Raw genomic sequence first — 12,733 nt, 5'->3', positions numbered from 1 at the left:
GTTTACATGGCAAGTTCCAAGAGAGCCAAAGGCTACATAGGGACCAGTCTCAAAATACAAAAAAACTTCTCATGTGAAGAACGCATCCCCTATTGAAAGGAAAGCACTTAGCTGTTGTAAAGAAAATGGATTTTATTTGTGCTACAAAGCTCATTTTTACTTGGACAGAAAAGTACTCTGTGGGAATATAAATTGTACTCCACAATTTTCATTTTTGTGTTGGGTGCTTGCATGCAGATCAAAGGACAGGCATTTCTCTGGATCCTGCAGTTCAAATCCATGTTGTTAGGCTTGTGGTACCTACCCAATCTAGAATGTTCCCTCAAGTGTTGCAGTTACAAGCAATCATAATGTAGGTGCTGGAAACTAAACTTGCCAGCCCTCAGGCACACATTTCTTCATGACACTAACACTCTCCAGTTATGACCTAATACCACTTTCAAATAAAGACACACACTAAATGAATTTATACATATGCAGGTTATTTACAGAAAGTAATGACATTTACCTAAAATGCATGCTTACCTCAAGTGGTGGGTATTGGACAAGCTGAGGCTTCATATAGCCATATAATCAGTTTGAAACCCTAAGAACATATTATATGAAAAACCAGACATGTTTAGCATTTTGCTACTACCTTAGATATTTACCCTTTGTGGGTTACTACTTAGGGACTTTAACATAGACATCTTCACAGAGCACCCAACTCAGAAGAATGACTCCAATCACTTCAATTGACTGTCAAAGTTAGAGATCTTAAGTTAGGCATGGCAGCTCACCTAGAATACAGCATTTGAAATGCTGAGGTAGGAGTTTGAGATCAGCCTGGGCTACAAGGTGATTTACAGTTGGCAGCTAGTCTCAAACACTATGCCTTAAAGCAAATGATTGCCCAATACTAAATTCTTAGCACAAAAACAAAAATATCCCACCTTTCCTTTATAACCACCCACTGGGTTAGAAGCCCTAGAGATAAAAGGCCCACTTGATTACATGCAAAGATTTGCCTATTTACAGGACTAACTCAGGACTTAATTTCAATACACATAGCAGTTAAATTAGTCTAGAATGAGACACACACTAAGTCCAATAGTCTAGGAAGAATCCAAACTCTTCCTAAGTGACTTACACACTGAAGTAATTCTCCCAAGTTGTTATTCTTAAATTATCTAAATCCAATTCTTAAGGTCCCCTTATATATATATATATGTATATCCAAATCTTAAGCCTCTCCCCAAATATGTGCTTTCCTCTCCACATTAGAGTCAAATGCATTCAGAAATAAAGCAACTGTTTTTTGTAAGGAAAGAAGTCATACCTACTTTATCATTCAGGATCCGTATCTCACCAAAATACAACATAGAAAACATATATATGCAATTATTTCAATTTCATTCCTTGTTCAAATTTTAGGATTTCACCTGAGTTCTTAATTTGTCTTACATGTGCCACAGCTGAAGTTTCATGACCAACTCCTGGTACTCATGTGACTGAGTTCAAGAATGATCATGAAAAATAAATTAGGAATATAGTCATTATCAAGTTGAATGAGTATTTCCCTATTTTAGGCTCTAAGGCTTAAAAACCCAATGAACAAGAAGTTTCCCTCTGTACACTGCTTTTATTATTTACATAATACAATATAGCATCAATGCTGAATAGCATGATTATGTGCAATACATAAATATGAACCTATCTGTACACATCTGCAAATCTAACTCAGAACTAAGATACATAAAATCGAAGCAAAACTGAATGTTTTAATAAAGAAAAACTAGGACTGAACACTGCAATAAATCAGAAGTAGTGCCTTGTGTACATACTTAACTATTTACAGATGAAAACAGGCATTACCACAACACTAATCTAACTATACTCATTTATATATAAAAAAACACAAGTTTCATACATCACAAAAAAACCTTCCATTATAACACAGAAGTGATATTACCAGACAAGCATCAGTGAAGTATACTGCCTTTTCTAGTTGTTATTGTACAATGCTGTAGATAATGCAGCCCATGCAATACACCCAAGAACACTAGAGTCCTACACCCAAATACAATATGATAAAGCAGCCCTCTGCAAGTGGTGCTGGATACCACTAAAGAAGTCTACTGCAGCCATGTTGGTTATGATTTTCCATGCAGAAGGGTACAGTTACATTAAGAACTGAAGTCTTTAAAAAGCTTTAAACATTCTTTCTTGAACCAAAACATTCAACAAAAGATGCACATGAAAAATTAACTGTTCATATATCTTTGCAACTTAAAACTCAGATGCATGTTATTTAACAGAGCTGCTGTATGTGAAAACCAAACGTAGAGTTTAATTTCTTCTTGTAAACAAATCCTAGTGCAGTTCTGTGCTACAATTTTTAGTAATGAGAATGCAGGTATCTTCTGGTGCAGGCCAGCACAATAAGCTCCAAAGATTATCTCAGGCACCCTGTTGTTGACTCGATGGTTTTATTAATAACCAGCTGTGACGTTACCTTTCGCAGAATGTCCTAATTGACAGCTTTTAGAAGACCAATTTAACCAGGTTTACACATGGCACCAAAATACTGGTTTTGTAGCTTTCTTCCTGCTTCCAAAAGTCATGTTGAAATTAAGGTGAAGTTTGACTATGGTAGTAGACTGCCAGTCCTTTTCTGGTGTACCATTTTTTTTTTAAGTACAGGCACATAACACTAGCCAAAGATTATACCTTGATTACATTCCCAAAAGGCAGATATGCTGCAAACATGCAGAGATTTCATTCATTTAATTTGGCACATGGAACTAAATTTTGTTCCCAATATCTGTGTATTTTAATTTGTTGTGCAGATTTTTGTCCAATTTTACTGAGGGGAGGGCATATACATTTGTAGGGCTGTATCTATCCAATTCTGCCTGTAACAAACACCCAAACATCCTAAAATATCAATTATAAGACAGACAAATATAAAGCAAAACTCTGGAGAACATCAAAGGAAAATGGCCATGCATCTGCTCTTTAATGTTTTCCTACGATATATTAAAATAAAAACAAGTTTCAGTCTCTTCACATGTAGTAATTTTATATTCTCTGGATTTTTTCAGCCACAACAACTGGATTCTCTTTTCTGATTTTTGCTGCAGCTTCTGCTTTGTAATCGTATGGACAGTTGTGCTTGTCAGAGTAACGGTGAAGTCCACAAAACAAATTTCCACATCGGCAGTCAAACCCTGCACAAACAAGAAGAAATCACTTGGCAACTTGTATCAATTGGGAAAAACAAGCATTCTAGTCACTAGAGAAAAAGAACGACTTTCATTGCTTTGATTAATTATGAAAGACTGTCAACTCCTGACAATAGGGTAGAATTCAGGCAAGTTCTATAATTAGGATGACTTGAATTCAAAACACAGCCATACCACACCAAACCAGAGTGGAGTATCTCAAATGAAAACTATATACAACCAACTGCAAAATTCTGTTTTAAAAAACACCAAGACCATATGCCTAGCTCTAAGTAGGTATTCATTTCTGTCAGTTCAGCTACCTTTTTCTGTAAGCATCAAAGGAAAAGGAATCAAAAGGGACAGATTTTATCTATCAAATAAAGAAAAATAATTCAAAAGGCCTGAGGTTAATGATAATTACAGGATTAGGCCAACATTGCAATTGGATGGAAATGAAATCCAACTTCTCAACAACCCACCAGGACCACCACCCTTTCTGGTTATGTGAGGATCCTTCCTTTCTTTTTTTAAATGTGTAAAACCAATAGTTCCCTTTTGGAGTTAATACCTGTAAGGCCAACTTTCTTTCTACACATAAAACATCTGTTCTTCTTTGGTTTGGGCAACTCAGGAGCTTTTTCTTCACTTTGAGAAGTACTGGGTTGAGAAACTGATGGACTGGGCTGAGTGACAACTGAAAGACAAGGTTATAAATTAGAAATTTGTGTGGCAATCATTAACTGACAATCATTTAAGTTTAAAGGAATAATATTTAAGAGAAACAGCTAAGATTCAGAATATATTTTTAAGTAGCCCTTTCCTAAGTTTGAATATTTTCTGACAATTACTATACTAGTATATACCTCTAGTAAATGACCAGATAAATTCCTTTAAACAAGAAAAGCAGTTGCTTTCTAAAATCTTAAAGATTACCAAACATACTGGATAGGTTTCTGAAGTATTCATTTTAGACTAGATCAAGATTTGTTTTTGTTGTTCTGATACATAGTCTTACACCTGTAGCCCAGGCTGCCCTAGAATTTGATGCCATCACTCTGCCTAATCCCATGGGTGGTAGGATAACAGGCATAGAACCAAACTGGGCTTCCGACCAGGTTTTTTTTTTTAAAGGCACAACACTGTATTTCACTGTTACTTTGACTGACATTACCAAAAGGTTCCACCCTTTCTTAATCCTTTTGTTAATTTCTATTAACAAGATTAGTCACAATGTAGACTGCTTTACTAAAGCTCCAAACCCTACTAGTTCTTCAAAATGAAATTCCAAAAAATCTAATACTTATATTAAGCCTAACTTTATCTGCTTATAAACCTAATTGCTTATATTTATATTAAACTTAACTGTAGACTATAAAGGACTTACAGTGTAATCCAAAGAACAAGAACAGCAAATTTAGCCATACAGTACTAAAACCACTGCCTAAACAATAAGCCAATTCCAATGCTTAATATGATCAAGTTTCTAGGACAAGCAGATTGCTTTAATGTAAACTGATCTCTCAGTTCTTATTTGCAAATATACATTGCTATCAACAGCCTAGTAGCAGAACAGAAAACATTCCACTTTTTCCTAAAACTACTATGATAACTTAAAATGTTATAAGTTCCTTAGACATACATACAGGGGAAGTGGAGGACAGAAAAGTAAAAAAAAACAAATAGCAGTGAATCACAGATTTCTATTAAGTAACAAATGTGGTTATTAGCTACAGATCTACTTCCAAGTAGTGAGTGAGAGAAAATGAGGGAGAGAGAGTGTGTGTGTGTGCAAAACATATTTGGTTAGTTTTTCATTTCATGACCAAATAATTTGACTTTGAGATTGATACAGTACAGGGAGAAAACAAAAAACTGGCATATTAGCAAAAGTCTTTGTGAGAGAGTGCTATCTATCCCCTGCCATTTCCCCCTACATTTGTTTTTTACTTTGTCTCCCCTCCACTAAAACCAAGCTGATTTGAGTAAATCATGAACACAGATAACACTAACACAAGTTGGTCTTCTTGTAACATATAGAACATTAGGTAGTGCTATAAAAATAGCTCCCAAACCACTACCCATCGAAAATAAATGCCCTTCCATACCTTTACATTTCACAACACATGTAATGGGGATCCCACACTTTCAATTCTCAGCATTAGTACGTTCTTTTGCTTTACTGTTTCCTACAACACCGACAGACTCGAGACTAAACAGTTATTATAAAACTCCCCATGGCCATGACATTTAAAGTCATTAAGTTCTTACCACATAAACAGTTTCCAGACTACTTGATTGTTTTTAGGAGTAAGGGTAATGAGGGGAGGAGCAGAAGAGGGTAAAAATACCAACTAGTTTATATATGTATTTTTGATACTACTTATTTGCTTGGTCTGTAATTTATAGCCCTTCCTCTTTGGTCCTTCAATAAAAGGAGCGAATCCCATTACCAACTCAATTCTTTCTCATACTCTGAAATTCAGAACTGAACTAGTATTAAACTTAAAAAGCATACCTGGCTCTGACACCTCTGTTTTCGGGGTAGTTATTTTGTCCTCTCTTGAAATGCTCATTTCTGTCATTTGTTGAGTTACAGGCAAGGCAGCTACAGGCACATTTCTATTTGAGTTCAAGCAAACAATTATTTTTAAAGATGTAAAGGGCATTATTTTTTGAGATAAGTTGTCAATTCAAGTTTAAATTATGTGTTAATTTTCAACATGATCAAATGGCACCACATCAATTTAAAAATTTGGAAAAGATATTGGATGCCCAACATAAATGAGTAAAAATAATTTCATAAATGGCTCATTGACTCATGGCTGCATATTTGTATAGTATCACACTGTAGATCTAGAAAGTGTTTTAACTGCCTATAATTTAAGGACAAAAGGAGCAGCTGTGTGAAACACCTTGTTAGGCACTGTAATACAGTCAACAGTCTTACTTTTTACAATCCCTAATCCTCAATTACAAAGAAATAAAAACACAACATTTTTAACAGTGGTCTTGAGGGGTTTATGAAGTTAAGTTGTGATATACACCTTTAATCAATGATCCAAGAGCCAGATATTAATGGAATCCTTCATTGCACAATGCAGGCAAAGCCAAGGCCACCTGATACAACCACCTTGATTATTGTACATATAGCACAGACATCTTGACTTTTCTGTTAGAGACAGAAATGGTCATTCTTACCTTGACTTTTCAGATGTGCTGCCAGCAGCACCTTCACAGTTGTTTAAGCTAGCATCTGCTCTCTGTACAGATGCAGAATCTGAGGTAGGACTGTTGGAACTACTAGCTGTCCCTATTTAAAAAAAGGGAGCTGTAAGAAACAAATCAGCACTACAAAAGCCCATTTAGTAAAGACTTAGTAAGTATCAATACCTGCATTTAATTTAATGATCTAAGCACCTTCACTGCACTGCAATCCTACACTTGATATTCAGACAAAAAAAAGGTCATATTCCAAAGAACACATGTATGAAAACTTCAAAAAGGAAAACTAAAAATATTAAAAGATCTTTGTAGAACAGTCACTTGTTCCTGAGGTAGTCACGGCAAGCACTTTGGCTGTTGTCTTAATGTTTAGCTCTTGTCAGGCATTCTGTCCTTGAGTTTTCGATATTCTCTTGATTCTTAGGTTTTCTCTCCACCAGTTCAAGTGTTTTTTTTCCCTTGGAAACAACTTACCCATTGGGCTCATTCTGCCACTATTCTGTTGTCTCTGAAGATGTTCTTTGTAGCAAACAGAACACATTCCATTTGTCCTAGGATTCCCATAAAAGCCACATCCTGTACTACATAGCATGGGCCCTGGGGTCTGGTTAGTTTCCTGAGCCATATTTTTCTGCTATAAACAAAACAGAATTTTAGAAATTAGCATGTCACGAGAAAACAAATTGAATATAATCACCACTATACCTTTGTTATTTTTAAACACCAAGTCTGTTACTAACAAAAAACAAGATTATGTTAATTAAACAGAAATGAGTATCTTATAGACTTTAAAAAACAAAGAATGTGAAGAAATTGTTCTAGGACCAAAAAATTATACCACTAAATAATAAATGCATGATTTCATCTTTTATTACTGAACTTCAATTTCTGAAGATGTCACCTTTCCAGTTTATTAGGGTTGTCTGAATCAATTTTGATTACTTCTGCTCTTGTACAAGTCAACCATTTCAAATGATGGTTACTTCAATAGGGCAAACACAAACAGGAAGAAAAAAATCCTATTAATCACTATCTGATATTTATTAGTTCATGTTGGCTGAATCCTGGATTTAGCCCTACAGCTTTTAAATTAAGATTACTGTATGAATTATATGTGCATTAAGTGTTTGCATGTATGTATGTGTACATTACTGAGTTAACAGCTGTGAGTCACTATGGGGGTGCTGGGAACTGTACCCAGGTCTCCTTATGAGATCATCAAGCACTCTACAGTCCACCTACAGTTTTCTTAAAACCACACCCTGAACTTGACTTAGACATACTTGGGCCCCACCAGTAATACTTCCACTACGACAGGCACCTCAGTGCCTAGAAACCTGCGAAGCAGAAATTATCAGTCAGATTTTTCAGTCTCTATTATCTTTAACAAGCATTTTTCTCTTGCCAAAACCTAAAACCTTTCCAAACCCAAATTTGATGATGTAAGCAATATAAAAACACTCTTCGGTCATGGTTAATATTTAATGTTAGGCTACCAGATAGAACTTTCTATAGCAAGCATACCTGGACCTTCAAAAAGTTTTTAAATTGGCATAAAAATGAGCTAAATATACTAAGTTTCCCAGTGTGTAAAAGAAAAAAATTAGGAAAACTTACTTTTCAAAAAATTTACGTAAAAAGCATTCTTTGGGAGCATTTGGTCAAAAGGAAATTGTGGTCATGTTACACAGTAAGACACAACCTATTAATTCCTTACCAAAATTACAAAAACCGAAGAAAGGGGGAATAACCAATTTGACTGGACAGAATGTGGCCTTAACTACCCAGTCGAAGAGTTAAATGACAGCAATCTTTCCTTTCATTAGCACAAGAGCACTTAATTTGAGCAAATCAAGCTTGTATATATAATGATCAAAAGCCACTGTTTAGAACAATAGTAGTAATTTAGTTGACACTGTCTCTTTTTAAATAGTGAGTGGAATTTAGCTGACTCACCTCAGAGTTGGGCAGCGTAAATATTTCAAGATTACTTATGCAGTTTAATAAACACTTTCAGTTGAGGTTTTTAAATGTTGAGTGTAACACAAGCACAAAAAATAATTCAAATAAAAATTATGTATCTTTATTTTTTCCATGCTGACCTTTATGCAGAAAAGTTGGGCCTTTTTCAGCCCACTTAGGAACTATGCTAATCTCAGTTACTACAATAACTTCCAGTGACACCTGGCATTCTCTAAAAGTATAGGAGGGAATTTTAAGACCAACGGTTGATGGAGCCGGTTTTTAGTCAGTAAGAAAGTACTTTTCTTAAGTGAATGAGATCCCACTTAGACAAGGATTCCACCTTCTTCATAAAACACAACTCAAATTCTTAAACTTGAGAACACAGAAAGGCAAGAAAGAAGGCATAAGTCCTCTACAAGGCCCCCTCCTAGTAAGTCAGATTTTTAAATGCCATCACATGTGCACAGCTTGCTTTAATATTTCTCCGAAGCTCAGATCACATGGGAGGGCGCTTCAGCCTGTCACAAGGCTGCAATGTGACAAGCTGAGCTGGATGGAGGCTCTCACATAAAGCCTAGTCAACAGGGGCCTCTGAAATCAGCTTCTATTTATATCTCAGAGCCTGCCAACTCCTACACAACCCCAAGAACTAACGATGCAGTATTCATGTATCTCACATAACAAAACAAAATGCAATTAAGGCCTCCAGGTTTTTCTAATGCAGGATCAAAGAACAATTTCACCTTCAACCCACAATACCCAAGCAGAATTAAGAACAAAATAAAATGTTATTGAAAAGGGGGCAAGAGGGGAGTAAGGCGGCACAGTGGAGAATGCTCGGAAGCATAAATACTCCTTACAGTTAATGAAAACTATAGGCTGTTTGTCAGTTTACATATACTGTTCTTATTTCCCTTCTATTCTGAAAAAGCAAACCAAACCAAGTTGTTAGAAACTTAGTATTCATCCATAGCCCTTCCAGGTAGAGCTGCAATGGGTTTGTTTTGTTTCTGAATCAAGTTCACCGCTTTTCTTAGTTCAGCTTAAAACGAACGTCGCTGGACTAAAGAATTTTCCAATTCAAAAACTGAAATGAATGAGCTTTTCTTTTAAACTCTGGGTTGGCTATTTCAGGTGCACATAGCTAAAAATGGCAAGACCACTCACTAACCTCGAGCTGAGACCCGAATTCTAGGCTCTAAAGTGCCACTAAGCCTGACCTTGGGCGAGTCCCAGTCTACAGGTCCCGGTCACCTCAGTTCTTTAAAAGCTCCTTTTACAAATTTAACACCAGCCCCGGGCACAAGAAAAAAGGTACAACTAAACAAATCCGTCACTAGGGCGGGACACTTGAAGGATAAACTTGAAAGGTAAAAGTGAGCTATTTTCATCAACTTAAGTTATGAAATCTCACTTTTAAAGAAATCATCAAAATGAGAAAATTTATTTTTATCTTACTATTCCCCCAGTTACTGACTACCAAATTTAGGAGACGAGGCTCTGACCTATATAATTATTTCCTCCTAAATACCCAGGTAATATTCGTCGGCAACTTCGGTCGACAGACAACTTCTAATACCTTCCTCAAAACAGAGCCCCATGGAGGGCATGGAGGGCGAGCAAAATGTTAATGTTCCCCAAGGTTCCCGTAGACAAAGGGAGAGGCGCTCCATCGGCCTCCGTGAACAGGATCCTGCGGGAGCCGCTTAACCACGCTGGAAAAAAAAAATCTAAAAAGCCTCCGGGAGCGAGCGGCGGGGCCGGCTTCCAGCGGTTTCGACCGCGTTCGGGGCCCGGCGGCCCCCATCCCCCTCGCAGCGCAGGCCGCGCACCGGGAAGCCCGGCAGGGCCTGCTCCAAAAAGCACTGAGTCATGCACTCGGCGGCCCCTCGCCGGAACGACTCGGCGGCGCGGGGAGCCGGGCGCGGCAGCCGCCTCGGCCTTTGTCTGCCGGTCGGCCGGCCGGCCGGTGGGCGCCGGAAGCCGCAGCACGCCGGGCATTGTCCCGGCCGGCCGGCCGCTCGCTCGCCCGCCCGGGCCCGTCTTTGTGCTCGCTGCTCGGGCGTGCTCCCGCCCCCGCGCCGTCCCGGCCCGGCCCGCGCCACTTACCCTGCGGGGGCCCGGATGCACTAGCGAGGCTGGCGCGCGACGCCGGGCGGTGGGCCGGGCCGAGGCCTTCGGGAAGAGCTAGCGGCCGCCGCGGGGCCGGAGCGGACCGGAGGGCGGGCGGCGTTACGCCGACGCCGCGGGGGCCTCCTTTGTTCGTGCAGAAGCGCCGAGGCGGCCGGGCCCCGCCGCGGTTAGGGTGGGAGGGCGGCGGGGGAGGAGGAGGCGGAGAAGCGCAGGCCGCGGGGCTACCGCCGCTCCAGGCGCTCGGCCGCCGGCGCCTCACGCCTCCACAGCGGCGTCCCGGCCGAGCGACGAGGCGCACGGAGCGCGCGGGGAGGCCTAAGCGCCGAGAGGCCTGGAGGACGGGGTTCTTCGGGCTTCCGCCTCCGCCAGGGAAGCTGCGCGGCTCCGGGCAGCGAGCGGACGCCTGGCTGGGTGCGCACGGCTCCACGATCCCGCCGACTGACGCTCTTGCTCTGACCGGCGCTCGGGATCTGAGGGAAAGGGCGGAGGGGGCGGGGCCTGTGCGTCAGCGAAAACCCGGTCGGCGCGCCGCGGCGCGGTGACGTTGCGGGACGAGGCCCCGCCCCCGGCCTGCGGGCACCAGAGGGGGCGGGGCCGCGCCTGGGGGCGGGGCGAGCCCGGAGGTTGCGGTCACCGTAAGCCTAGTCATTCTCCGGCCGCTGGCTCCCTGGGTGGAGCCTCCGCGGCCGGACCACGGAGGCAGCGCGTCTATTTTTAACCCTATTGTCCGCCCTCAGCCACCCTCGTCAGCCCAGTTCTCACGCCTCGTCCCCAGCTCCGCCGCTGTACCTTCCCCACGGGACGGGCAGCGCGGCGGGGAGGAGATTGGCACGGTTCTGGCTGTCGCCGCGGCTCCGCCCGCCGCCGCCGCCCAAGGTCGCGGTTCGCTGCTGTCTCTGAGCTACGACCGCCCGCCAGCCCCAGTCCCGCGCCTCCGTTCTGAACTGTTAGGCCAGCCTGTAGAAAACCCTGGGAATTGACTATTCCAGTGAAGCACGGAGAATCGGGACAAGGCTGAAGAAATGGAGCAAGGGGACAAATAAGCCGGACCCCAGGCAAGGGCAAGGTGCTGGGTACCTGCCCAGAGCACGAACAGAAACACTTCTGCTTGCCTCTTCGCGGCTTCCGGGCACAAATGTAGTTTCCACCCACCTACACAACATGATTAAGGGGGTACCTTAGCTACAACTAGAATGCAGTTAGGGCCCTTCACCTCGAATATTTAAGTTCTAGGCCTTTCCCCTAGGTACCGCCAGAGTTGGCCTTGCCTGGAGCACAGGAATTATTTCTAGGTCATACTTACAGGGGATTCGTTGTTTTGATAGTGTGTGAGTAGTGTGGGGGAGGGGTTCTGTCCTGATGCTCCAAATCAAACAACTCTCAGTACCTGGGACATAACATGTTTTACATCCCTATTTCAGGGTTATATTGCTATGATCAAGTAATGTATTTGAGATTTAGGCTGGGTCATTGGTTCTAGGATCTTTGGTGTTTATTTCCACAAACTAGTAAACATTAAAAATAACGGCTCCCGTTTACCAGCCATTTTCAGTGTCACAGATTTTCCATTTAGGGTTCCTTAATTTATCACAGTAATTTCCTGAGGGAAAATGTTGTCCTGTCTATTTGTCGGAGTGATATAGTCGTGATAAAGGATGCTTGCCTGGAGCACTAGAGGGTGGAAAGGCTAATGGAAACCATACTTATTGAGGATAAAAATAACAAGAGATTTTTTTTTTTAAAGAGCAGAACTTACTGTCTGTCTCCCTTCATTCTCCCGTTTCAAAAAAACGAGTTTTGCAAGACTATCCTGTCAATTTAAACGGCAACAAAGTCGTTTTCAAATCAAGCTGCTGATGCCTACAAATCTGCTGAAATCCTAATCAATAATTAGACTTTCTGTCTTCAAAATCAAGACTCTTCTATTTTATTTATTCGGAGTCATTTTTTGGATTAAGGATTTTTTAATGTTAACAAATTAAAACTGATCAATATTATAACTTAAAATTGACAAGTAACACAAAAATCTGATGACTTAAGTAAGACCTGTATATTGTCTACATGTACTTACGCTTTTAGGGTGTTCACTTGGTGACACTGACTTATGTATTAGTGAACCGTCAGGTAAATTAAAATTGCTTGCAGTATATATAACTAGAGCTTTAAGAAAAGCCTCGGCTCTAGCAGACTCCACTACCTGTGCTGAT

The 12,733-nt window shown here is 40.9% G+C and overlaps 1 protein-coding gene across 1 annotated transcript; it reads right to left on the bottom strand.

Moving 5' to 3' along the window:
- Positions 1–1,601: 1,601 nt before the first annotated feature.
- On the bottom strand, positions 1,602–10,972 carry Zfand5 (zinc finger AN1-type containing 5). The gene is made up of 6 exons (XM_038333876.1): positions 10,503–10,972; positions 6,903–7,062; positions 6,405–6,516; positions 5,722–5,825; positions 3,775–3,900; positions 1,602–3,209 (listed from the first exon to the last, which is right to left on the bottom strand). The coding sequence occupies exons 2-6, from the start codon at positions 7,051–7,053 to the stop codon at positions 3,061–3,063; spliced, it is 642 nt and encodes a 213-aa protein (XP_038189804.1). The 5' UTR covers positions 7,054–7,062; positions 10,503–10,972; the 3' UTR covers positions 1,602–3,060.
- Positions 10,973–12,733: the final 1,761 nt, after the last annotated feature.

Source organism: Arvicola amphibius, chromosome 1 (assembly GCF_903992535.2).
Source record: "Arvicola amphibius chromosome 1, mArvAmp1.2, whole genome shotgun sequence".
In the NCBI taxonomy this organism is placed as follows: Eukaryota; Metazoa; Chordata; class Mammalia; order Rodentia; family Cricetidae; genus Arvicola; species Arvicola amphibius.
This window is presented reverse-complemented; position numbering and strand designations above follow the sequence as displayed.